The sequence below is a fragment of the Mustela nivalis genome (assembly GCF_964662115.1).
Source record: "Mustela nivalis genome assembly, chromosome: 1".
In the NCBI taxonomy this organism is placed as follows: Eukaryota; Metazoa; Chordata; class Mammalia; order Carnivora; family Mustelidae; genus Mustela; species Mustela nivalis.
In genome coordinates this window covers 194,605,543-194,633,271 of record NC_139020.1, presented here as the reverse complement: position 1 = coordinate 194,633,271, position 27,729 = coordinate 194,605,543, and the positions used below count along the sequence as shown (strand labels likewise).

Here is a 27,729-nt window from a genome sequence, read left to right as displayed (position 1 = left end):
GAGAAAAATCTACAGGTATACCTAAATGATCTTGGATTTGACAAGGGATTCTTCGATTACACCAAAAACACAAGTAGCAAAAGAAAAATAAACTGGATTTCATCAAAACTGAAAATTTTTATGCTTCAAAGAACACTATCAAGGAAGTAAAAAGAAGAGGAGGTGGAACACTGGCTGCACTTTCCACCTGAGATGAACGAAGGGCTGAAGGTGGAGCTGGAGAAATTCAGGGGGCAAGGCCCTGCCTAAACCCATTGCATCCCAAAGTTGGGGGCCTACAAAGGAGAAGCTGGCCCCAAGCACCCCAGCACCCACAGGGAGAACCTGGACCTGCTTGCAGACCAATAAGATTCACCCCAACCACCCACTCCCATTGAGGCCAGCCAAGAAATAAAGGTGAGGATTTCAGGCCATTTTAAAAAAAGGTGGGGGGGGGTGGTAAAAAGACATTCTACCACTCCCACAGAACGGGAAAAATATTTACAAATCATATATTTGATAATAAGACTTCTATCTAGAATATACAGAGAATTCAACAACTCATTAAAATATAAATAACTCGATTTAAAAATTGGCAAAAATCTTGAGTAGATATATCTCCCAAGAAAATATACAAATGGAAAGTAGTACATGAAAAGATATTCAACATCATTAGTCATCTGGGAAATGCAAATCAAAATCACATTGAATACTTCATACCTAGTAGGATGGCTATAAACAAAAAGATAATAGTAATTGTTGACTAGGATGTGGAGAAATCGGAACCCTCTTACGCTGGCAGAAATGTAAAATGGTGCAGCTGCTTTGGAGAGCCATCTGGGAGTTCCTCCAACATTTAAATGTAGAATTACCATACGACCCAACAATTCCACTCCTAGTTATACACCCAAGGGAACTGAATCCACACAGGAGCTTGTATACCAATGTTTATACCAAACTTAGTCACAACGGGCAAAAGGTGGAAACAACCCAAATGTCCATCAACTAATGAAAAGATTGAACAACATATTGTGTGGCACAATAGAATACTGTTCACCCATTAAAAGGAATGAAATATTGATACATGCTCCCATACAGATGAACCTTGAAGACATTATGCTAAGTGAAAGAAGCCAGTCACAAAAGACTACATATTTTATACCATTCTATTAAATGAAAGGTCCAGAATAGGTATATTTATATAGAAAAGGCAGATTACTGGTTCTTTAGAACTGAAAGGAGAAGATAGAGGGCCAACAGCTAGAAGTACAAGGTTTCTTTTTAAGGAGACGAACATATTTAATATTGACTGTGGTGATAGCAAATATATATTTGTGAATATATTAAAAAAACCACTGAACTATACACTTAAAATGGGTGAATTGCATGGTATGTGAATTATATCTTAATAAATCTATTAAAAACAGTAATCCTTATTTCATTCAACCTGATTGAACTGAATCTACCGAATCCTAGAACAGAAGGATTTTTTTTCTTTTGCTATAAAGGATATCAGCATGACAATTAGTGAAATTTAAGCAAGGTCTGTAAATTAGATAACGGTATTATACTTTTTAAAAATTTTTTTTAGATTTTATATATTTATTTTAGACAGAAAGAGAGCACAAGCGGAGGATAGCGACACAGAGAGGAACAGGCTCCCAACTGAGAAGAAAGCCTGAAGTGGGGCTCAATCCCAGGACCCTGGGATCACGACTTGAGCCAAAGGCAGATGCTTAACTGACTGAGCCACCCAGGCACCCCAATAATGGTATTGTGTTTATGTTAATTTTCTGAATTTGATCACTGAGCTGTAGTTCTATAAGGACAGATTCTATTTATTTATTTACTTACTTACTTATTTATTTTCGAGAGAGAATCACAAGCAGATTCTGCACTCAGTGTAGAGCCTGATGCAGGGCTTGATCCCCAAACCCTGAGATCATGACCTGAGCCAAAATCAAACCACCCAGCCAACTGAGCCACCCAGGCATCCATATTAGGATATATTCTTGTTTTTAGGAAATACACTGAAGAATTCTGGGGGTTGACAGACATTCTCACAAATGGATAGAAAAATAATTATACATATGGAGAAAGAGAATAATGAAGCAAAAGTGGCAGAATAGTAATATCAGGAAATACAGATGAGGAATATTGAGGAATTCTTTACACTCTTTCTGCAGCTTTGTATTAGTCTAAAATTATTTTATTTTATTTTTAAAGATTTTATTTATTTGGCAAGAGAGAGAGATCATAAGTAGGCAGAGAGGCAGGCAGAGAGAGGGGGAAGCAGGCTCCCCGTTGAGCAGAAAGCCTGATGCGGGTCTCGATCCCAGGACCCTAAGACCATGATCTGAGCTGAAGGCAGAGGCTTAACCCACCGAGCCACCCAGGCGCCCCTAAAATTATTTTAAAATAAAAAATTAAAACAACACTTAGGTACCATTTATTATTAAATTGCTGGAGAAGTAATATTCAGCAGCCATCCAGGATAACAGACTTTCCAACCTGGAACATGGCTCAATTTGTTCATAACCTTGCAGGAAGGCCCCAGCACACCAACTTACTCAAAGCTTTGGCCTCATTTTGGCAGTATGCCAAGGTTGAGCTGGTTCTTTCAACCAATCACTGCTGAGAGTCTTACAGCTATTCAGAGCTGGAAAAAAATAACCAAGAGTGTTCAGACTATTAGCTTCCAACAACTCACAGTTAAGGAAGCTCTGCTGAATAGTTTGGTGGCCACTTAGGTGTGGATGTAGTTTTATGCTGGTGAGATCATAGTCAAGTGTGACATCATTGGCTATGATGTTTAAAGACCAGTCTTTAACATCTATCTATACTTGGTTTGAGTGTTCTTGGACCATGTGTTTTTAGACTGGTATCTGAATAAAATGAGACAATGTAACAAAAACAATAAAAATAGGGCACCTGAGTGGCTCAGTCATTAAGCATCTGCCTTCCGCTCAGGTCATGATCCCAGGGTTCTGGGATCGAGCCCTGCACTGGGCTCCCTGCTCAGCAGAAAGCCTGCTTCTCCCTCTCCCCCTCCCCCTGCTTATGTTCCCTCTTCCTCTGTATCTCTGTCAAATAAGTAAATAAAATCTTTAAAAAAAATAAGAAATAAAAAATAAAAAACTGGTAGAGAACCAACTGTATTTCCAGGAATTTAAGGCTTTACTGTTGTTTTTATTATTATCACCAAAAAACTAGAAATAAAATATTTCTGAAGTATAACCCTAGTCAAAAAATGTTTGTTCAGGCACTACTCTGAAAGTTTCCATAAGGCAGGTGCGATGTAATACAAATGACCCAATTAGGAACTAGCCCTGGGAGAATAGGAAGAGCAATGGCCTCAGGAGCACAGGAACAATCAAGAGAACAGATAAACAACATGTGGTATGGCAATATAATGGAATATTATCTGACCATATAAAACAATGAAGAATGTGATCTATGTTACAACACGGATGAATCTTGAAAACATTATGCTAACTGCAAGAAGCCCATCACAAAAGACCACAGGTTTTGTATGAGTCCATTTAAATGAAATGTCCCGAATAGGCAGATCTACAGACATCGAAATATCAGTGGTTGCTGAAGGGTAGAGAGGACTTGGTAGACAATGGAGAGTGATGAGTACAGAGTCTCTTCTGGGGGTATTAAATGTTCTAACACTGTTTGTGGTAATGGCTGTACAACTCTGTCAACATACTAAAAACCACTGAATGGTACACTTTAAATGAGTGAAATGTACAGTATGTTAATTATATTTCAAAAGTCTATTAAAAAGAATTCCATAGTGGGGTGCCTGGGTGGCTCAGTGGGTTAAGCCTCTGCCTTTGGCTCAGGTCATGATCTCAGGGTCCTGGGATTGAGCCCTGAATCAGGCTTTCTGCTCAGTAGGGAGCCTGCTTCTCTCTCTCTCTGCCTGCCTCTCTGCCTGCTTATGATCTCTGTCAAATAAATAAATAAATAAAAATCTTAAAAAAAAAAAAAAAAGAATTCCATAATATAAGCAGCTGTTACAGCTAATGGGACACTCACCTCTCTCTCCAATTCATCTTCTTCTTCCAAAAGATCATATACCTGTTCTAAAAGCTGAATCCCCAGGCCCTGGATTACATCAGCTCTCAAAACTTCAACTATTCTTCTGATTTTTTCAGAACCTGGCATGACAGCTAAAAAGCAATTAACAAAAACAGGAAAAAATAAATACTTTCAACACTGCAGCATAAAGTTATTTTAAAAAAAAAAAAGTTGTCATTTTAAGATACTTTTCACTTTGACAAGAATTGGATTTAATAACTTCATGTATTCTTAATGATGGCAAATGTATATATGAACTTATGCCTCATGTCTCATTACTACCTCCTAAATCTAAAATCCACAACTGTCTAATTTCAGGAAGAGCCACATGAAAAATCCAAATATGCATTTATATTTATTTAAAGAATGCAGCTTTTCAGGAACACAACTTGCTGCATAAAACAAGATATGCCTTTTATCGAGCTATCTAAACAATAAAATAATAAAAAAGAAAAAAATTTGGGGAGCATTATCTTCTTGGTGTGACACATTTCTCCAAAAAGCATGCTCTCCAGTTTGCTGTAAAAGAATAAACTGATCACCAGAAGGTAGCTCTTTAAAATGAAGATCCTCAGCTTCTTCTGCAACTTTCCCATGAAGTATCAGCGTATCCCGGTACTTCCGATGAAGTTTAAATTCTGACACTGGTTCTGGAACCAGGAGATCTTCATAGCTCTCTTTAGACTCCAATTTTAGGGTTTGAGTCATCAACTGCACCAAGTCACTCATTTCATTTGTATGACCTTTCCTGGAGAAAAAAATAATAATTCCCCACTCCCCTGTGATTTCATTGGCTTTATGAGAATTTTTCATTAAAAAATTAGATACAAAACATTTAGGAAGCTCTGCTTCTAAATAACTAAGTAAGCTATTACAGAGACACTTCCATTAATAAGTATAAACTCAACAAAATACAAAAATCTAGGATGTGAAGACAATGGAGAATGTACAAAACCTGTAGGCAGGTTCTGGAGGGGCATCAACATCTTAGAGCCTAAGGGCAGGCCATAGGCCGCTAAAATACAACAGAAAACCCAATCTTTCTGGCCTGCAAAACCGAAGGACAGAGTTCAAGACAACCATAGCCATTAGAAAGTGAGAGTGAAATCTTAGAAAAGAGAGACCAGAAAGTAACCCCAGGTTCTATGTATAAATTCTGCCCAACTATTTTTAAGTACAAAGTTTAAGAATATTTAAAGCATGGGGCGCATGGGTGGCTCAGTGGGTTAAAGCCTCTGCCTTCGGCTCAGGTCATGATCCCAGGGTCCTGGGATCAAGCCCCACATCAGGCTCTCTGCCCAGCAGGGAGCCTGCTTCCCTTCCTCTCTCTCTGCCTGCCTCTCTGCCTACTTGTGATGTCCGTCACATAAATAAAAATAAAATCTTTAAAAAAAAAAAAGAGTATTTAAAGCAATACAAAAAATATCTCAGTCCCCAAAATGAGATAAAATTGACAATGTCTGGCATCCATTCAAAAATATCAGAAGTGAAAGGAAGCAGGAAAATAAAACACATTTATGAAGAGGAAAAAAAATCAGGTAATAGAAACAGACCCAAGAGGGATACTAGTGATAGAATTTGTAGATAAGGACATTAAAGTGGTTATTATAAATATGTTCCACATTTCCAAGGTAGAAGAATGCATTAACATATTAAGGAGAGGCACGGAAGTTAGAAAAAGACCCAAATAGAACTCCTGGAAATTAAAAAATACACCGTGTTGAATACATGAGATAGGATAAGCAGACTAGATGCTGTAGAAGAAAACATTAGTGAACCCAAAGAAATAGCAGTAGAATCTATGAAAAATGAAACAGAAAAGAAGTCTAAAAAACATGAACGCCATCAGTGAGCCATTGGACAACTTTAAACAATCTAGTATATATGTACTTAAAATCCTCTAGAAGGCAAGAGGGAGTCCAAAAAAATTCCAAAAAGTAACAGTCAAAATTTTTGCAAATCTGATGCAACTATAAACCATAGATCTAAGAAGATATTCTCTAAGAATTCTGAATGAAATCAGATGTGTTCATTAGAAGAGATGTGTTCATTAGTTTTAGCTCTAACATGTACCAAAACCCATTTATAAGTTATTAATGACAGCACTACAGGTCTGAATACACGTTTAAGACTAATCAAAGTAGAAATTGTTTATGAAAAGAGATAGAAAATAAGAACCTTACCGTTCCTTGGAATCCCCATCTGACTTATCAGTTGAACTTGTAGAAGAACTTAATTCATCCTCAGACAGACAGTGGATGAGTTTCCTTTCCTTTAATGTTTGGAAAAACAGAATTCCACATGACAACACAACCAGAACATAATACACGCAACATTCTTACATTCAATGTCTAGATACTGTGTGCACCTGGGTCCAATTTAACCAAAGAAACTAATAATCTAAAAGTTGAAGTTACTTTACCTAAACAATGTCCCAATTCACCCATAAAGTTCACAAGTGAACCCTGAAGAACATTAAGGTAAAGTTTTGCAAGGCCCTGGGAAGTCTCAGCTATGAAAAAATGTCCTTTCCAGAAGACAGCACAGGAAGAGTTCCGGTACTCCACTCCTAAGCAGAGGGCTAGTAACCTAAGGAGTTTTAGGCTAGATAAAATGCCACCTCAATAAAAGCAACCTCAGTTTGCTTATAACTGAGACTTTTTGTTAAAAGACCTTAAAGGATTGCTTGATTTAATTACATGCAAACCTTACAATTCTGGAAGATAGGAGTATCTTTTTTTTTTTTTTTTTTTTTTTTTGTCAGAGAGAGAGTGAGTGAGAGCGAACACAGGCAGACAGAGTGGAAGGAAGAGTCAGAGGGAGAAGCAGGCTCCCTGCGGAGCAAGGAGCCCGATGTGGGACTCGATCCCAGGACGCTGGGATCATGACCTGAGCCGAAGGCAGCTGCTTAACCAACTGAGCCACCCAGGCGTCCCAAGATAGGAGTATCTTGATTAGTGAAGCAACTTACTCAGAGAATACTGTTAAAGCAACAAATCTTCCTTATTTGCAAGAGCAGGAAGTTTCTATCTTTTTAAAATAATTATATGTTCCTGGAAATAATGTCAGAAACTGCAATACAGAAAAATGGATAGTTATTCCCTGGGTATCATTAGACAGAAAATGAACATGGGTTGGAAACCTTGCAACTACCCATTCAGCCACTAGATGCTGCCCCTGCATCCTCCCTAGGGGAGGAACTCAGACACAAACAGGAAACTGGGCAAAGATAAGCAAATGAGACTCAAATTTGGCCAGGCAGGCGGGTATATTCATTGCACAGCATTATAAGCAAAATGTTACCTAGTGGAAACCCTTGGGAAGTCCTGCTGTAAAGACTACCTAAAAAAGATAGTAACTAAGCTACCAACTGCTTATAAGAGCACCTAAAAACTCATTCCTTTAATGGAGCAAAAATAACCTTTTTAGTTATTATTCACCAGTTCTTTTTCTTATCAGGAGTGAGAAAGTGTAAATTCAGGCAGTGCTGTCCCAGAAATCAACGGAGCTGGCATTTATGAGGTTTACTGTATCAGGCTTGCCAGATGCAGACCCGTCCCCCTTTTCCATGGGACTGTGTAACGTACCTGAACCACAGTGCAGTCAGGAGACAACCATCGGGCAGGGGCACGCTGGCCTTCTTCTTGTGGTTTCCCTGGCCCTGATGCACTCAGAGAAGCTCTCCTCACTGAAGGGCCTGAAAAAGCGGGCACCCCAACAGTTGTTTGTGGTAGGCTGGCCTCAGAAGAGGGCTTTATAGCAAGTGCGAGCCTAGAGGTAACTCAGCATATTCATCATTACTCCAGTGTCTGACACCTCATTTTAAACCATAGTTCTAGGTCCACCAGCACTGTGACCCTGGTCAAGTTATGTAACCTCTCCAAGCCTCAGCTTCCTCAGCTGCCAAATGCAGACAATGCTGCCTACCTTTGAGAGTTACCATAAACAGAAGATGAGATAATGCTCTTAAAGTGCTTCCCATAATGCTTGAGACAGTCAGCACTCAATAAATAGAATCTGCTAGTACCGTCTTTATAGTAATAAGAATGATCGCGGCCTTTGACCCAGGGCAGCACCATTCTCCCAGCTTTGTTCCTCTATTCCTGAGAAGACAGCGCTTCCTGACCAGCAGAATCTGAACACAGAAACACATTAAACACTCACTCCATTTCCTGTCTGAAATCTCTCAGGAGTTAATGCCACTCAAAGCTCTCTTGATCTCTTTTTACTAACCTCTTCCTCTGATATACAAGTTCCAAACCCAACAACCTATCCTGATTCTTTTTTTTTTTTTAAGATTTTATTTATTTATTTGACAGAGAGAAATCACAAGTAGATGGAGAGGCAGGCAGAGAGAGAGAGAGAGAGGGAAGCAGGCTCCCCGCCGAGCAGAGAGCCCGATGCGGGACTCGATCCCAGGACCTTGAGATCATGACCTGAGCCGAAGGCAGTGGCTTAACCCACTGAGCCACCCAGGCACCTCCCTATCCTGATTCTTTTCAAAAGCCCAAGAAATTTCAAAAATGCTTCCAAAAAAATCTTCAAAAATTTCCCCCATGGATCAATGATGCCGAAAATTCCTCACACCTCACAGTCAAAACCAATGTTATATCCATAAGCCAAACCAACAACCTCCAATAGATGAAGGAAAGAGAAAGCTTTACCTGAGGAAAACACCTCTTCCTGTGACTGCTTCAGTCGTCTCCTCTCTCTTGCTGATAATGGTCGATCCTTTTAAAGAGAGTAAGTTACTTTCACTCCTACTCACTATTTTTATAACAGCTGCAATGTCTGATGTCTCATCCAGCACTATAGGACAGGCCCTGCACAGGTCTTTAAAGGAGTATCTGGTGAAACCAATTCACATCATGGTCACAACTACTAGCTAGGAATGATCACAACCCTTATTTCTGGGAAGTACTCATTTTCAGAAGGGCAAATGGAAAATTTTGCATTTCTCACATTCAGAATGTACTTAGTTTCCTTAATTCAGTGGAAGTGACCATCCCTGGAACTATAGATTCCATCCATTTCAATAAAAGCTTCTGCTGAGAATCACAAATTGGTCCTCTAAGCTGTTTGGCAAAAAGTGGGGTTAAGGTGTTTTGTTTTGTTTTAAGGATTTTATTTATTTATTTGACAGAGAGAGAGTTCGCATAAGCAGGGGGAGCAGCACGAAGAGGGAGAAAATAAGCAGGCTCCCCACTGAGCAGGAAGCCCAACTCAGGGCTCAATCCCAGGACCCTGGGAACACAACCTGACGTGAAGGCAGATATGCAACCGACTGAGCCACCCAGGTGCCCCGGCTAAGATGTTTTAATATAAAACTTCACAACATATGCAGGATTTTTACAACCAAAAAGTTTTATAGGGTTGGGAAAAAATCCAATATACACTCCCGCAAACCTTTGATGAAGACACCTCCCTGCTCCTCGAACAGCTTGCAGCACACCCAATGGCCACTCCTCTTTGGTTTTCAGCATCTTTTTGTGTTAATGTGACATCCATTTTTCCAACAATGGGAAGAGAAGGCAAAAGTTGAGGAGCAGCCTCCTGGAATTTAAATAATTAAAAAAGGGGGAAGTGGGAAATTATCAATTTCCTATACAGCCACCTCCAAAGTTCCCCCACCAATAAGCCTCCTCTGTATTTGTTAATGTTCTCAAAAACTTCAAAACATTGAGGTTTATTGAAAAGAAATTCTGCCAAAAGTGAACGACCATCTAAGAAGCTTACAGAGAGGGTGCTCGTGAAAGTCACTTCAAAAAAGGAGGTGTCGACAGGATTTTATGTAGAGGGAGAAACTTTTCATCAGTGTAACACAGGAGGGATCAGAGATCTACTCTTGTTAGCTTGTTCCCTGAACTCTCAAGATGACCTGTCCATTTTTGCTGGGGAAGATAAAATCTTTACTCTGTTTCCAACTCACTGAGATTTGGAAACTAATAGTTAGCATCTCCCCATTGCCACCCCACTCCACATGCTCCCGCATTTCTTTCAAGCCTTTTGGGCAACTGCTAATCCTTCTAAATGAAGTCTATTTCCCAAGCTGCAGAACAATGACTTACTCCACCGAGCTCTCTACTGACCTGTCTCTCTTCCCCACTGTGCTCGGGCTGTTCTCTTTTCTTCTGTCGTCGCTGTCGAGAAAGGGAAGGCTCAGAGCAGGAGCTCTGTGGCTTTAAACCCGGTTGGGTTCTGTCTGGTTTTTCTGTAACACATTCACCAGGAACTTGATCCTTAAAAATAATAAAATGAAACAAACAAAAAAGAAAACAGAATAATGAAATAGTCTTTTGAACTTCCAAATGGCCAAACTATTATAAAATTATAACTGGAAATGAGAAGGAGGAATGTCTTTCTCAAAATGCATGCTCATTTGCAGTGCTGACAGGCAAAAACAAAGTGCTGACATCAGTTACCCATATATTCTGGCTTTTTTTCTCTTCTCCCAAATAAAAATAAGTACTTACTTTTTAAAAAAGATTTTTAAATTTATTTTAGAGAGACAGAATGGGGGGTGTGGGGAATGAACAGGAGGGGCAGAGAATCCCAAGAGGGCTACAGGCTCAGTGCAGAGCCTGAGGTAGGGCTCCAACTTACAATCGACATCTCAACCTGAGCCAAAACCAAGAGCTGGACACTTAACAAACTGCACCACACAGGTGACCCCTCTCCCTTTGCCTCTCCCCCTGCTCATGCTGTCTTTGTCTGTATCTCTTTGTCTCAAATGAATAAAGATCTTTATTTAATCTTCATTAAATATCTTTTTTAAATCTTTAAAAATATATGTAATTATTTATTTGGGGTCACCTGTGTGAGCCAGGAGCCCAACCCCAGGACCTGGAGATCATGACCCGACCCAAAGGCAGACACCTAACCATCTGAGCCACCCAGGCGCCCCTCCCAACTAAATAATTAGTTTAATTAAATTACTCAGATTGTTATTAACCTGAGACTACTGATATTTTTTATTTACTTTTTAAATTTACATTTAAAAAAAAGATTTTATTTATTTATTTGACAGAGAGTGAGAGAGATCACAAGTAGGCAGAGATGCAGACAGAGAGAGAGAGGAAGCAGGCTCCCTGCTCAGCAGAGAGCCTGATTCGGGGCTTAATCCAGGACCCTGAGATCATGACCTGAGCTGAAGGCAGAGGCTTAATCCACTGAGCCACCGAGATGCCCCGTCGATTTACAGTTAAAATAAAAAAACAAAACAAAAACTTATTTTCTGGGGTGCCTGGGTAGCTCAGTCAATTAGGCAGCCAACTCTTGATTTTGGCTCAGGTCATGATTGCAGGGTCATGAGATGGAGTCCCATGCTCCACATGGAGTCAGCTTGAGATTCTCTCTCTCTCTCCTTCTGCTCCTCCCCCAGCCTGCCCACTCTCCCTTTCAAATAAATACATACATAAAATCTCAGGGGGGAAAAAGGATCTGAATAGATATTTCCTCAAAGCAGGTATACAAATGGCCAATAAGCACATGAAAAGGTGCTCAACATCATTAGTTATCAGGGAATGCAAGTCCAAACCAAAGTAAGATACATTTCACACTCATTAGGATAGCAAGAATCAAAAAAACAAAATAGGAAGTACTGGCGAGGATGAGGAGAAACTGCAACTCTCACATATTGTTGAGAAGTAAAATGATGTAGTTGCTCTGGAAAACAGTCCTAGAGTTCCTCAAAAAGTTAAACATAGAGTTACCATATGACCCAGCAATTCCAATCATAGAGTATATATCCAAGAGAACCGAAAACATGTCCACACACAAACTAGTATAAGAGTGTTCATAACAGAAACAACAACAACAAAAAAGAATGTTCATAATAGCATTATCCATAGTGACTAAAAAGTGAAAACAACCCAAATGTTCACGAACTGATGAATGGGTAATAAAATATGAATTTATTTGGCAATTTAAGAAGGAATGCAGGGGTCCCTGGGGGGCTCAGACAATTTAGCATCTGCCTTCAGCTCAAGTCAGGATCCCAGGGTCCTGGGATCGAGTCCTGCATCAGGCTCCCTATTCAGCGGAAAGTCTGCTTCTCCCTCTACCCCTCCCCCCGTTCATGTTCTCTCTTGCTCTTAAAACAAATAAAATCTTAAAAAAAAAAAAAAATTCCTTAAAAAAAGTAAAAAAAAAATTTAAAGGAATGCAATACTAGTAGATGCTACAACATGAGTAAACCTTGAAAACATCATGCTAAGTAAAAGAAGCTGCCACAAAAGGCCACAAATTTCATGATTCTCTTTACAGGCATACCTCATTTTACTGTGCTCCACTTTTTTATGCTTCAAAGACAATTGTGTGTTTGTTTTTTTTACAAATGGAAAAGTTTGTGGCAACCCTGCAACGAGTAAGTCTATCAGTGCCATTTTTCCAATAGCATCTGCTGACTTTATGTCTCAGTGTCACATTTTAGTACTTCTCACAATGTTTCAAACATTTTCAATAGTACTGCATTTGTTATGGTGATCTGTAATCAGTGATGGCTGATGTTACTATTGTAATTGTTTGGGAAAACCACAAAGGATCCATAAAAGATGGAGAACTTAATTGACAAATGTGTGTGTTCCCACGCTCTACTGACTGGCTGTTCTCCATCTCTCCATCTCTCCTCAGGCCTTCTTATTCCTTGAGACACAACAATATTAAAACTAGGCCAATTAATAATGGCTACAATGGCTTCTAAGTGTTTAAGTAAAAGGAAGCGTCAATAGATGCGGCAAACTTCACTGTCGTCCTGTTGAAAGAAATTGCCTCAGCCACCCCAGCCTTCAGCAACCGCCACCCTGATCAGTTGGCAACAATCAACCTCAGGGCAAGACCTTCCACCAACACACAGACAGTGATGTGCTGAATGCTCAGACAGTGGTTAGGCTATAGCCTTAATGTAACTCTTACGTGCACTGGGAAACCAAAATTTAAATTTGATAACCTTTATTGCAATATCCGCTCTATAGTGGTGACCTGGATTTGAAACTGCAGTTTCTCTGAGGTATGCCTGTACATGACATGCCCAGAACAGGCAAATCCATACAGACGATGGTTGCCAGGGGCTGGGGACAAGGAGCAATGGGCTATTATTAGTGGGTATGGGGTTTCTCTTTTTTTAAGATATGGAAATGTTCTGGAATTAGACGTTATGACTGTACAACCCTACAAATACACGGAAAACCACTGAATCGGTATTTTATTTTATTTTATTTTATTTTAAGATTTTATTTATTTATTTGACAGACAGAGATCACAAGTAGGCAGAGGCAGACAGAGAGAGAGGAGGAAGCAGGCTCCCTGCTGAGCAGAGAGCCCGATGCGGGACTCGATCCCAGGACCTGGGATCATGACCTGAGCCGAAGGCAGCGGCTCAACCCACTGAGCCACCCAGGCTCCCCAGAATCGGTATTTTAAAAATAAAAAAATAAACAGAAAAAAACGAAAGAAGTGAATCTGAATGTAATTTGAGAATCAAGCAGAACAAGCAGCACACACATAATTTTATCCACAAAGTACTAAGAATTCCAAAGAAAGTTTAAGACTTCAATCCAATGGCTTTACTTTTACTTTTACATAAGAACAAAAACTTATTTAAAACATTTGAATATAGGGGCGCCTGGGTGGCTCAGCTGGTTAAGCGCCTGCCTTTGGCTTAGGCCATGATACCAGGGTCCTAGAACCAAGAAGCTCCATGTCTGGCTCCCTACTCAGTGGGGAGCCTGCTGCTGCTTCTCCCTCTGCCTGTTGCCCCCCCTGCTTGTGTGTGCTCTCTCTCTCTCAAATAAATAAAAAATTTTTTGAATATATTTGTATAAAATAGTTTTTATATGTCATATAGAGATATCAAATATAAATATATGTTTAATATATCAAATTTAAATATTTTAGCACAGATTATAAAAATAGTTAAAATATACATCTTAAATATATTTTTAGAATATTTTACATATAAAAATGAAAAGGTCACCAAATGTTCTGGCTTTCTCTCTAATCCTCAGCTATTGCCATATTTCATCTAACTTAGTTTCTGTCTAAATTCAAGTAGAAGTTAACCTTTAAATTGACTCAGAACAGTCTCTTAGTATCAAAATCCTTTTGCTCCTTTCCTTTTCTTTTCTTCCTTCCCCTTTGGTTCCAACACATAAAATACTTTTTTTTTATTCCTTAAGAAGTAAGATCAAGCACTAACTTTCCAAGTACAAGAAGAAATGTGATGTTACCTACTTGGTGGAACTACCCTTCCATGTGGAAACCTAAGGAAGAGTAACAAAGAAATGGGAGAAAACATAAAAATAGCATGCTTCCACCAGATACCCTATGGTGGGGGGCACAAGGTGTCTAAGAATCCTGCGGGTCCTATCCTTTGGTTTCTATAATGTTTAAAATGGCACACAGACTAACTGATTTTCCTAAAATGCCAAGTAGAACCCAATGAACAACACAACTCATATCTTTGTAACTGCACTTTCTCATGCATATCACTCACCTGGTCTCTCGGCTTCTGGTCTTTGTTGAGGGGCTGCAGAGGTCTCGCTGGGTCATTCCTTTCCCCAGTGACATCATCAGAGGACCATGTAGGAGTCAGGTTTCTGGGTTGAGGACTGGGCTTAGAGCCATCCTGCAGCTTCTCCTTCACTTGAGAAATACTGCAGTTACCTTCTAGCTCATGAACAGCATCTAAGTGTCTTGGCTGATTCTCCTGAACTAAGCCGGCGCTCAGGGAATCCCTTCTTTCTGCAGGTAAGATGTCAATATTCACTTTACTGATTGTGGCTAATGATTCTGAGGTATTGCTCACGTCTGGTTTGCAGGTGTGGCCTTTCAGACTTGCTGGTGTCTTCAAGGGGGCAATGACTAAGGGTTTCTCCTGGGACAAATATTTGTCTTCACCCTGAGTGAAAATATGCTTCCAACTTATTATAGGACTCCTCACACCATACAAAATCAACTCAAAAAAGGCACAGCAGGTTCCTCAGAAAGTTAGACACAGAATCACCATATGATCTGGCAATCTCACTCCTAGGTAAATATCCCTAAGAACTGAAAGTAGGGACTCAAACAGGTAATTGCTCACCAAAGATTTACAGCAGCATTATTCACACTGGACAAAAGGTGGAAATGACCTAAATGTCCATTAGCAGATGAAGGGATACACAAAATATGATATACACATAACAGTGAAATATTACTCAGCCATATAAAGGAATGGAGTACTGATACATGCTACAACATGGATGAACCTTAAAAACATGCTAAATGAAATAAGCCAGACACAAAAGGACATACTGTATGATTCCACTCATCTAGAACCGGCAAACTCATAGAGACAGAAAGTAGATTAGAGGTTACCAGGGCCTGGGAACAGGAGGAATGGGGAACTATTGCTTAATGAGTACAGAGTTTACTTGGAATGATGAAAGGGAGATACTGGTGATGGTTGCACAATATTGTGAGAATAGTTAAGGACACTAAACTGTAGGCTTAGAGGTGGCTCAAAATGGCAAATTCTGGGGCACCTTGTTGGCACAGTTGGTTAAGCATCTGACTCATGGTTTCAGCTTAGGTTGTGATCTCAGGGTTGTGGGGCTGAGCCAAGCATAAGGCTCTGCACTCAGTGTGGAGCCTGCTTGAGATTCTCTCTCCCTCTGTCCCTACTGCTCATGCTCTCTCTCTCTCTCCAAAATAAATAAATATTTTTAAGCAGATTCTTAAAAATTAAAAAAAAATAATTTTAAAAATGAATTTTAAATTCATTTTTAATTTTTAAAATGAATCAATCTTAAAATTTAAAAAATGAATCAACCACCTAAATATGAGCTGAAATTATAAAACTCCTAGAAAAAAACACAGGCATACATCATCATGAACTTGGAATTGGCAAGGAATTCTTAGATATGACACCAAAAGCATAAGCAACGTAAGAAAAAATAGATAATTTGGGCTTCATCAAAATTAAAAGCTTTTGTACATAAAGGGACATTATCAAGAAAGTGACAAGCCAACCTACAGCATGAGAAGAAATATTTGTAAATAATGTATCTGATAAGGATCTACTCTCCAGACTATAGAAAGAACTCTTAGAACTAAATGACAAAAATATAAAAAACCCAACTAAAAAAAAAAAAAAAAAAAACCAACTAAAAAATGGCCAAAGTGCTTAACAGACATTTCTCCAGAGAAGGAATACAAATGGCCAAGAAACTTATGGGCAGATGCTATGTTGTTAGTCATTAGGGAAATGCAAGTCAAAACTACATGAAATACCGCTTCATATCCAGCAGGATGGCTAGAATCAGAAAAGTAGAAAATGACAAGTTGGTGAGATTATAGAGAAACCAGAGCTCTTGTGCATTAGCTGGTGGGAAAGTAAAATGCAACCCCTCTGGAAAGCAGTATGTTGGTTTCTCAGAAAGTAAATACAGAACTACCACATGACCCAGCAATTCCACTCCTAGGTATATATCCCAAAAAACAAATGCAAACAGAGACCCAAAGACTTGTACCCAAATTTTCTTTTTTGTTTTTGTACCCAAATTTTCATACCAACAGCCAGAAGGTGGAAATAACTCAATATCCACCAATGAACAAATAGAAAAGCAAACTGTGGTGCATATGTACAGTGGAGTATTACTCAGAAATAAAAACAGATAGAGAACTGACACATGCTACCTCCGAAATGTCCTGCTCAGTGAAAGCAGCCAGACATGAAAGGTCACATACTATGATTTTTTCACATGAAATACTCAGAACAGGCAAACCCACAGAGACAGAATACACATTGGTAGTTCCCAGAGGTCAGGTGGAGGAGAGAATGAGGATGATTACTTAACATAAGGATGAGTACATAACATATAACAGGTCTGGGGTTTCCTTTCGCAGTGATGTGGAATGTTTTGGAACAAGAGAGAGGTGATGGCTGCACAACATTGGGAAGGCACTAAACACAATGAATGGTTCACTACAAAATGGCTAACATCATGTCATACAACCTGCTTAAATAACCTATCACTTTAATGGTTTTTAAAATACATACCATTCCATATGTCTTGGAGCCCTCAGAAGAGTGTGGCTGGAGGGAAACGGCTTTATGACTCGATTCAGCATTTCCAGAGACCACTGCAGCAGTAGGCTTTGATTTAGAGTCACCATTTTTAATATTACTTTTGGAGGTTTTTCTTTATGAGGAAGAAAAGAAAGAAATTATTATCAGTATAGTGAAGATGAGACGTTTTTACATATCTGGGTAATGCATGTGTGCATTATAAAAACTGTTGCACTTAAGAAAAAATAGTTTTCTAAAAACCAAGGGGCGTTCTGCAAAACATTTGACTAGTACTCCTCAAAACCAATCAAGGTCATGAAAAACCAAGAAAGCGAGAGACTTGGTTGATTAAGGAGGACTAAATGCAATGTGGTATCCTGAATTGGACCCTAGAAGAGAAAAAGGCCATTAGTAGAAATATCGGTGAGAGCCAAATAAAGTCTGGAGTTTAGTCAACAGTCAGGTACTGTTGTAGTTTTCGTGGTTCTGACAAACGCACCACAGTAATATGAGATGTCTATGATAGAAGCAGCTGGGGGAGGGGTGTACAGAAACTCTCTGTACAATCTCTGCAACCTGTCTGTAGATACAAGATTATTCCACCATGAAAAACCAATGAGAAATTACCTCATGTACAGAAGAACCAGCATAATTTTCAAGCTTCACATGTTTGTAATTATACCACAACTGCTTTGCCAAGTTTGACTGCAAAAATGATGGGTGTGCTCAGCCTGGACTTAAAGAATAAAAGAGTACAGGATTGATAGTCCTGACTCCTTTAGTGTGACGTTTCTACAGCTGAGCTAACTTACCCTCTGGAGAATTTAAGAGGAGCATGAGACCGAGTCTGTAGAAGGCCAAAGGTCTGTTTGGTGCAAAGTATAGACAGTGTAAATAAAAAGATGGTTTATCTTTATCCCCTGGAGCCTGTCTAGTATTGCTCTTAAATCTAACATGTCACAAGGTAGAGATCACATCACTCTTAGATCATGGAAGAGCTGTTTAGTGAAGGTAACCCCTGCAAGTCAAAGAAATAAACTTTTCTCTTGAGAACTATGAGTGAAGAGGGAAACTCAGGGAAGCTCTCAGAAATTTGAACACTTGATTTTTTTTTTTTAAAGATTTTATTTATTCATTTGAGAGAGAGAGTGAGAGAAAGCATGAGCAAGGAGAAGGTCAGAGGGAGAAGCTGACTCCCCACGGAACTGGGAGCCCGATGTGGGACTCGATCCCGGGACCCGGGATCATGACCTGAGCCGAAGGCAGTTGTCCAACCAACGGAGCCACCCAGGCGTCCCTGAACACTTGATTTTTAAACATAACTCTCACATAGTACATAACATGTAACAGGCTTCCTAGATAATTCATTTTCATGTGCTTTCTAAAACATATATCCTTTTGAAACAATCATACTTAATGTGTCTTGGAACCCTCTGAGGAATGTTAAAGTGATTCTCTAGCTGGTTTTCTAGATTTCTGATTTTAGCAATTACATAAACCTCAAACATGCCCTAATCATGCAATTTTCCTTCATGTTTTAAAAAAACTCACCACGGGGGCGCCTGGGTGGCTCAATCAGTTAAGCATCTGACTCTTGATTCCAGCTCAGGTCATGACCTCAGGGTCATGAGATCGAGGCCCATGTCGGGGTCTGAACTGGGTATGGAGACTGCTTCAGATTTTCTCTCCCTCTTCCTCTGCCCCTCCTCCCTTCTCTCTCTCTCAGAATAAATAAATAAATAAAACTTCACCATAAATTCTCATATGAGAATTATAGAAGCTACCTTCTTTTTTTTTTACTTTTTATAATTTAAAAAAAAATTTTTAATAAATGTATAATTAGAAGCTACCTTCTTTTATTCAACTATTTAGCCATCTATTTGTAAGGAAGCATCTTACGCCTTTGTGGCCTCCAGAAACAGAGAGATCTGGCGCTTTATGTAAGGCTGCCTCAGGATGCTCCTCACGGAGGGTCTTTCTTCAGGCCTTTTGCTCAGCATTGTTCTTATCAGTTCTGCCAGCTCTGGGCTATAATCTTTTGGCATTGGTGGCAGCTACAAAGAGAAATAATATCACAATTACGACTCTGGTCTTGTGAAGCCAAGTATAAGGAAAAAGTAGACGTTTCCCAATATCTCTTTAAAGCCATCATACACAGAACCAGAAAAGAGCCAGCATACAGCAATCTTGCTAATGTCCTTGTCATAGCAGCAAGTTGTGAGACTGTAAAAGTAGATTCAAACCAGCAGTCCCATTTGAGGACTGTCTCCTTCAGAAATAAGACCACGAGTTCCTAAAGACTTATGTACCGGGATATTCACTGCAGCCTTGTTCTTGCAGTAGTAAACGACTGGGAACAACTTAAATGTCTAGCTATAGTATAGCCTATGATATAGCCTTCTAATAAAATGCTAGGCAGCTTCTTAAAAAATATGGCAGCTATCAAACTACAAAGATGTCCACGTATATTAAGCATACTAATACGTACTGCCTGATTCCATCTTAGTTACTCTCTAAAAGCACCTGTGTGTATATGGGCATATATACACCCAGACTGTTATATATATATACATATATACATACATACATATATACATATGTATATATGTATGTATGTATATATGTATATATATATACATATATGTATATATATATATACAGACAGGAAAACGCTAGGAAGGATACGCACGAAATTCCTAGCAATGGCCATCTCCAGAGGGGAGAAAAGAATTTTAAAAAGAGGGGAATTTACTCCTTTCTCGTTTGAGACTTAAGTAGTAGAATTATGGGTACATTTTACTTTTTTTGTGTTTTTCAATATTTTGAAATTAAGAAAATGAGTCTTGGCATATTAAAATCAGTAGGTAGTTTGCAGCTTTGAAATTTAATGGCGTGTGGATGGCTAACACTGCAGAGGACAGCTAGCCTCATGGAAGTAACATATACACGTGGTTGCTCTGGTGTCTCTTCCATGCACACTGCTTTGTGCAGCTCTTCAAGGGCTACTTGTAATTGTGATTATCAAAGGAGCATCACCCTCAAAGAGTAGACTTATCATCATCATCATCATTATTATTATTATTTTACATCATTGCAAAATGTCTTCCAAGCTGGGAATGGAATGGGTACATTGCCCAGAGCGGACTCCTTTTAGATGGGGCCCATTTAACCACAGTGGCTCAGGGGAAGCTACGAATATCCTCTCAGGGCACCTGAACATCCTGTGGTTAAAAGGCGATGGTTTTCAGAAAGCCATTTTTTTTCAGAACCATTAAGCAACCTTTACAAATTAATATTGAAATATGATCAATCCCTTCTCTTTCTAGTTCAACCTTCCCCATGGAAGGAGCTTACATTCCTACCTATCTACCTGACATCAAGGATGACTCATTTTTGCCAATAGCTACTTACAAAGCTGCATTAAATTAACCTTGCTTAAAATATTAAAAACAATTAATTTCAGAATAGTCTTTACCTTTCCTTCAATAATCCGATAAACTAAAGAATTCATGTCTTTTGCATTGAAAGCATGCTTCAGGGTGGCCATTTCATAAACACAGCATCCCAGTGCCCAAACATCAGACTAGAAAAGAAAAATAGGAAATAATCAAATGTCAGAATGCCTATGCCATTTTTCCTCTGAAAACAAAACAAAACAAAAAACATTTTCAGGGCACCTGGGTGGCTCAGGCAGTTAACATCTGCCTTCAGCTCAGGTTATGATCCCAGAGTTCTGGGATTGAGCCCCACATCGGGCTCCCTGCTTAGCTGGAGCCTGCTTCTCCCTCTCCCCATGCTGGTTCTCGCTCTCACGCGTGCTCTCTCTCTCAAATAAATAAATAAATCATCTCAAGAAAAACCGAGAAACAGAAAACATTTTTCTTAAGCCAATTCACAGAGAATCCCTCTGACTCTCTGTCTTATGGGTTCTGAAGTTATACTGTCCTAGAGACAGGGTGAGCTGGCATATGCAACTCAATCCTACCTTATAGTTGTAAGGTTTGTTTGAAAACAATTCGGGGCTCATGTAGTAGGGTGTGCCAATGAGGGTGCTAGCCATGTCACAGTGGTTCTCTAACACTCGAGCAATTCCTAGGTCACCCACTTTGATGATGTTTGTTCTTGTTAAGAAGACATTCTGAGTTTTCAGATCTCGGTGAAGGATGTGTTTTTCATGTAAATACTGAGGAGAGAAATAAAACTTCATTAAACATAAAAACACTTATCTACTTACTTATTCTTGACTTCTTACACAACATCAACAATTGCACAAGTGAAAGCATCTCAGTCATCTAAATATCAAGACACTACTGTTCTATCATCTCTAAATAGAAAGTGGGATTTACGACTTTCCAAGGCAGGAAATTTTGTTCCATGCATTAATTTGCACCAGTATCCTTCACAACTGTTGCTGGGTACTTTGACAATTTCACCATTTAGCATTAAACGGTTCCACTTAAAAATACACTTACAAACTTCCCCTGAAGGGAGGAAGACAACTTGTACAGAGTCATATGCACAGTCCCCTCAGACTCATGAAATCCTGAGCTTAATAATATTTCTAACTATAACAAGATCACTTCTATTTAGTCAGCATATATTTTTTGAAATTATTTTTATTAACATATAATTATTATTTGCCCCAGGGGTACAGGTCTGTGAATTGTCAGGCTTACACAGTTCACAGCACTCACCACAGCACATACCCTCCCCAGTGTCCATAACCCGGCCACCCTATCCCTATCCCCCCTACCCTCCAGCAACCCCAGTTTGTTTTGTGAGATTAATACTTTCTTATGGTTTGTCTCCCTCCCAATCCCATCTTGTTTCCTTTTTACCTTCCCTACCCCCACAACCCCCGCCCTGCCTCTCAAATTCCTCATATCAGAGAGATCATATGATAATTGTCTTTCTCTGATTGACTTATTTCGCTCAGCATAATACCCTCTAGTTCCATCCACATCATTGCAAATGGTTCTTTTGATGGCTGCATAGTATTCCATTGTATATATACACATCACATCTTCTTTACCCATTCATCTGATGAACATCTAGGTTCTTTCCATAGTTTGGCTGTTGCAGACATGGCTGCTATAAACCTTGCTATAAACATTCGGGTGCACGCGCCCCTTCATATCACTACATTTCTATCTTTAGAATAAATACTCAGTAGTGCAATTGCTGGATCATAGGGTAGCTCTGTTTTCAACTTTTTGAGGAACTACCACCCTGAGTGGCTTGTATTCCCACCAACAGTTAGACAGCATATCTTAAAATTTACACAAGGTCAATCCATTCTGGACAAGTCTGCCCAGTTCCAGAGTGGTATTCCACAGTCTCACATTTGAATGTGTGTATATTCAAACAGACATATTTTGTATTTCCACTCACTCTGCCACAGTGGAGTTAAAGCCCATATCCCCACAGTTCAAGCATGTTAATTAGCCCAACCACCTTCCAGTATGACACAGCTGACCAGTTGATTACAGACATGGTCATTTGTTGCTCTGTCAGCTCAGGACCCTTAGAATTGATTTTGGCATAAATACTAAATGAACAGAGAACTGGTATCCCTTGCAAACTGAAATCCACATCTACTTCAATATAGACATCATTCATTCAGAAACACTCTAATGCTATAGCAAGAGGCCCTAGGTCCACTTCATAAATGATTTTTTTTTTTAAATACATTTTTTTCATGTAAGCTTTGGGGAAGGATTTTCCTAAAATCCACTTGCCATCCCCCTGTCACCCTGAAGCAAGTGGAATGCTGTGTCTGGACAGTACCTGCAGAGCCATGGCGATCTGAACAAACCATTCCACCACCTGACTCTCAGGCAGAAGCTGCCCCTTCTGTTCTTTGAGCTTTCGGTACAGATCACCTCCTTCGCAAAAGCCCATGACGATGTACAGCAGACCGTCACCTCCCTCCCACGACTCCTTGTAGGTGACAATATTAGGGTGCTTCAACTGAGACAAGAGCTGAGCTTCCTGTTCAGCGGCTCGTCGCTCTCGGCTGGAGGCATTTCGGAGGTTCAGCTTTTTGATGACATACTACAGTGAAAACACGTTGATTTTACAATGTGCAAATAAGCATACAGTTTTATACGTTCAGAATATTTAAGAGTTCTCCTGACTGTCCTCAAAACCAACCTCCTGGAGCCTGTCAGATAGCCTATTCATTTTGTTATTCACAAAGCACAAAACTGGGGAAAAGGGGTGTAAGTCTTTTGTAATATTTGTAATTTGTAAAGATTTGTAAATTATAATTTACTGATATTTTCAACAGCTTATACTTACAACAGGCTGGAGGATCACAAAGAATTTATTATACTTTCCACCTGCATTTTACCATTTCATTAATGGCTAAAAAATGAGTCCATGTTAACATACAACTCTCTGTGTCAAATAAATAATAAAATCTAAAAAAAAAAAATTATTCCCACTTAAAAAAAAAAAGTCAGGGGCGCCTGGGTGGCTCAGTGGGTTAGGCCACTGCCTTCGGCTCAAGTCATGATCTCAGGGTCCTGGGATCGAGCTCCGCATCGGACTCTCTGCTCGGCGGGGAGCCTGCTTCCTCCTCTCTCGCTGCCTGCCTCTCTGCCTGCTTGTGATCTCTCTCTGTCAAATAAATAAATAAAATCTTTAAAAAAAAAATCAATATCCCCTAACACCTAATTACATTGCTTATGACCAATGAACAGTCTATGCAATACATTAATCAAAAGCATATATATATAATATATATATATATATGTGTGTGTGTGTGTTTTCTAAAATATAAACTACTGCTCAAGTGTGAGGGACTCTTACCACCATCAATATTCCATCCTCCACTCAAAAATTCATTGACACTCCCATCTCATCCCCTTATTGCTACTGAATAAATCTCTTATACCTGAGCTTGTGTTCTAGGCAGAGCTACCAGCCCCTGACATCAGGCAGAATAGGCTAGCGGGCCTTATACTTGGGACTTTTCAGCTTATCTGGGGGCACTGCCATTGTCCTGGTGTAATTATTAATAGCACCTCCTCTCAGTTTCGAAACTGTCCCAGTTGGTGCGACACATTATATGGTCACCCTACTCAAAAACCATTTTAAAGAACTGGCTCATCATCCTGAGGGTCATGGGATAAAGGGCTTTAAAGACAGGAGTGACAACATTAGCTGTAAGTTTTAGAAGGATCACTGAGATGGCAATGAAAGTGATGGACTGAAGAGCGAGCCAGGCGGTGAGCCAGGCGGCAGGGGAGGATCCGTGGAGGCCACCGCCCCAGCTCAGCTAAAGAGCAGGATGTCCTGGACTGCAGTGATACCAGTGGAGAGAGAAGAAGCCTGCTGGCTTAGTGGACAGATGAATGGGGGCAGTGGTGTGTGTCAAGAATGACCCTTGGGTGTAACCGGTTTGGGCAACTGGACGGCTGGTGGTGCTACTCACAGAAATGGGGACCGGGAAAGGTCTGGCGGGAAGGTGATGGGTTTTAAGTGAGTCCCGTAGTCTCCGGGTCGGATGTATGCGGCCCTTCCTCCAAAGAGTAATACCCGCCAGGCGCTGTGTTAGACTGTGGAAATGGATGACCTGACAGAGCTGTCAAGAGCCGAGAAGGTGTGTAGATCAAGGGTAACAATTAATACCAAGGAGAACTACAGGAAGTAGGGGCGCATATTACAGTAAGGCCTGGCCTAGTCTTGGTGGCATGGGACGGTTTCCCTGAAGTGACATCCGAGGTGAGTCCACCCGCAGCCCAGCCTTTGGACGGCGGCCTCCGCATATCGCTACCTGCCCTCCACCCCCTGCCGGGCCCCAACCCCGCCGACCTGCCTGCCGTCCCGCCGGTGCCTCACGAGCGTCACCTCCCCGTAGCTGCCCCTGCCCACGACCCGAAGGTAGCAGTAGGCGGCCAGGGGCATGTTCCCGGCGCCCGCCCAAAGCTGGGATGCGGCGGCAGCGGCGGCCAGGGTCTCGGGCCGCGGCGGGCGACCCCGCTCATGCCCAAGAGGCCGCGGTGCTGGCGGCTGCTGAGACTGTCTGGCCCAGACGCGAGCTCGGAGGCTGGGCCCACAGCGACGCCGCTGCCATAGCGATCCCGGCTAGCGCAGTCCCGCGCATGCTCCCACGGACCGGAAGCATCCACCACAAAGCCGAAGCGCTGGGCGGCCAGAGCGGTTCCGCCATCCAGGAGGACCCGCCATAGAGCTCAGGCTCCGGGGGGCCAGAGCGACTCCGCTGGATTTAGGGCGCGCACCTTCTGCCTCAGTTCCACCGCCGAGAACTTCCGGGTTGCCGGGCACAATAAAATAGTGGAAGCTTCCACGTATTGAGCACGTAGTTGATCTCAGTTGAAGAATGTAAAATTCGTCATTTTACATTTTACAAATAACTTTATTAACCTCCTACTGTGTGCCAGACCGACAAATTCCCTCTCCTCCCGAGGCTCCCATTCTAATCGAGGGATGACAAGACTAGAGTCTACAAATAACATGGGTAATATTGGCTTTATCACACAATGGTTAACGTAATGCATCTAGTAATCCGCATACCACTACACTTCACCCCTAAAAGCTTCAGCTTGTGCATTAAGAAATGCAAAGTACTCTCATAACCGTCCAACCTCCTGCACTATGACTTGACCGAATTCTTGATTTTTTTTAATTAAATTAATTTATTTATTTTCAGAAAAACAGCATTCATTATTTTTTCACCACACCCAGTGCTCCATGCAATCCGTGCCCTCTATAATACCCACCACCTGGTACCCCAACCTCCCACCCATCCCCACCCCCCTCCACCCCCGCCACTTCAAATCCCTCAGATTGTTTTTCAGAGTCCATAGTCTCTCATGATTCACCTCCCCTTCCAATTTACCCCAACTCCCTTCTCCTCTCTAACACCCCTTGTCCTCCATGATATTTGTTATGATCCACAAATAAGTGAAACCATATGATAATTGACTCTCTCAGCTTGACTTATTTCACTCAGCATAATCTCTTCCAGTCCCGTCCATGTTGCTGCAAAAGTTGGGTATTCATCCTTTCTGATGGAGGCATAATATTCCATAGTGTATATGGACCACATCTTCCTTATCCATTTGTTTGTTGAAGGGCATCTTGGTTCTTTCCATAGTTTGGCGACCGTGGCCATTGCTGCTATAAACATTGGGGTACAGATGACCCTTCTTTTCACGACATCTTTATCTTTGGGGTAAATACCCAGGAGTGCAATTGCAGGGTCATAGGGAAGTTCTATTTTTAATTTCTTGAGGAATCTCCACACTGTTCTCCAAAGAGGCTGCACCAACTTGCATTCCCACCAACAGAGTAAGAGGGTTCCCCTTTCTCCACATCCCCTCCAACACATGTTGTTTCCTGTTTTGTTAATTTGGGCCATTCTAACTGGTGTAAGGTGGTATCTCAATGTGGTTTTAATTTGAATCTCCCTGAGGGCTAGTGATGATGAACATTTTTTCATGTGTCTGATAGCCATTTGTATGTCTTGATTGGAGAAGTGTCTGTTCTTGATTTTTAACAGCTTAAGGTTATTAAGGCAGTGTCCATGGGAGAACTCTCCTTAAAAGACCCGTGTGTGAAAGCTCAAAGCTCTCAAAAGAGTTCATAGTTTGATCCAACTGACATTTCCCTTCCCTCTCCTAGAGCATTTACCTAAAAGACCTCACAATTGTAAATCCTTCCAATGTCCCTATTAGATAGATAGGTGTATATCTCCCAGGACCCAGGTGCGTCTTTCTCAAGGATCTGAAATCCATCCCTTTGAAATACAAGATTTGTCTACATCCAAGAACCAATTTTTGCCCCGTTGGGGGCAATATCGCCCCTGTTGAGAATGGAAATGTTAAAGAACAGAAATTCAACCAAGTAAATTTGAAGATCTGATCGACTTTATTAAGTGATTCATGAATCAAGCAGCATCCTGGCTAGCAAGTAGAGAGATACTCTAAGGAGTTGTTTACAATGGAAAGTTTTTACTGGAAGGAAAGCAAGGCAAGGAAATTATTACTGGAAAAAAAGAGAGAGAGAGAGAAAAAAGAAATAACTTTTAGTTATTACTGAAAGTTTCAGACCAGGGCATCTTCTTTTTTTTTTTTTTTGTGGGGAAGAGAATGGCAGCATTTTTAATTGTACAGATTATCTCACTAGTGCTGATCAGGAAATTTCAGATTGACTGTTAGAAGGTCACATTCTTGGGTTGGTTGAAACTGTAATTAAGTCTTGGTTTGCTGTTGGGGGCTGGGTGAGGGGGGATATGTCTCCATCTGGGGCTTGTTGTTTCTTTTTTAATAATACTATTGTTTTTTTCCCAGTTAATCCCCATCCCCCTATTACAGACAAGTGCATTAGTTTCTTTAATCCTTACATCAACCCTGTGAAGCTGGTACTATTGTCATCCTCATTTTTACAGTTAAAGAAACTGAGTCTCTGGGAAGTAAAGAAACTCATGCTAACAGAGAGAATAAATTGCAGTCAGCATTGCTAACAGGGTTCTTTAAAATGGAGCCAGGAGGACATTGAGGTTGTTGAGGAAATGGAGCTTATTCATGTTTTCTGTCTCAAATTCTCAGAATTTTTGCTGAACTCAGGTAAAAGCCAAGGCATCA

General features: G+C 40.5%; 1 protein-coding gene across 4 annotated transcripts in view; it reads right to left on the bottom strand.

The window, feature by feature from the left end:
• The window catches only part of NEK4 (NIMA related kinase 4), a 36,609-nt gene extending 11,368 nt beyond the window's left edge, over positions 1–25,241 (bottom strand). For 2 of the 4 annotated variants that reach the window (XM_082701439.1, XM_082701440.1), the window contains exons 1-14: positions 24,935–25,241; positions 22,904–23,170; positions 21,102–21,299; positions 20,592–20,699; positions 19,016–19,170; positions 17,108–17,249; positions 14,561–14,965; positions 10,158–10,307; positions 9,475–9,621; positions 8,733–8,799; positions 7,656–7,765; positions 6,252–6,340; positions 4,611–4,816; positions 4,027–4,160 (exon numbers count right to left, since the gene is read on the bottom strand). In XM_082701439.1, the coding sequence (XP_082557565.1) occupies positions 4,027–4,160; positions 4,611–4,816; positions 6,252–6,340; positions 7,656–7,765; positions 8,733–8,799; positions 9,475–9,621; positions 10,158–10,307; positions 14,561–14,965; positions 17,108–17,249; positions 19,016–19,170; positions 20,592–20,699; positions 21,102–21,299; positions 22,904–23,170; positions 24,935–25,027 (2,271 nt within the window). In that variant the 5' untranslated portion in view covers positions 25,028–25,241. Of the gene's footprint in view, positions 1–4,026; positions 4,161–4,610; positions 4,817–6,251; positions 6,341–7,655; positions 7,766–8,732; positions 8,800–9,474; positions 9,622–10,157; positions 10,308–14,560; positions 14,966–17,107; positions 17,250–19,015; positions 19,171–20,591; positions 20,700–21,101; positions 21,300–22,903; positions 23,171–24,554; positions 24,699–24,934 lie in introns of those variants that run through there. The other 2 variants (XM_082701441.1, XM_082701442.1) reach the window with 2 other exon arrangements.
• Between the last annotated feature and the right edge of the window lie 2,488 nt (positions 25,242–27,729).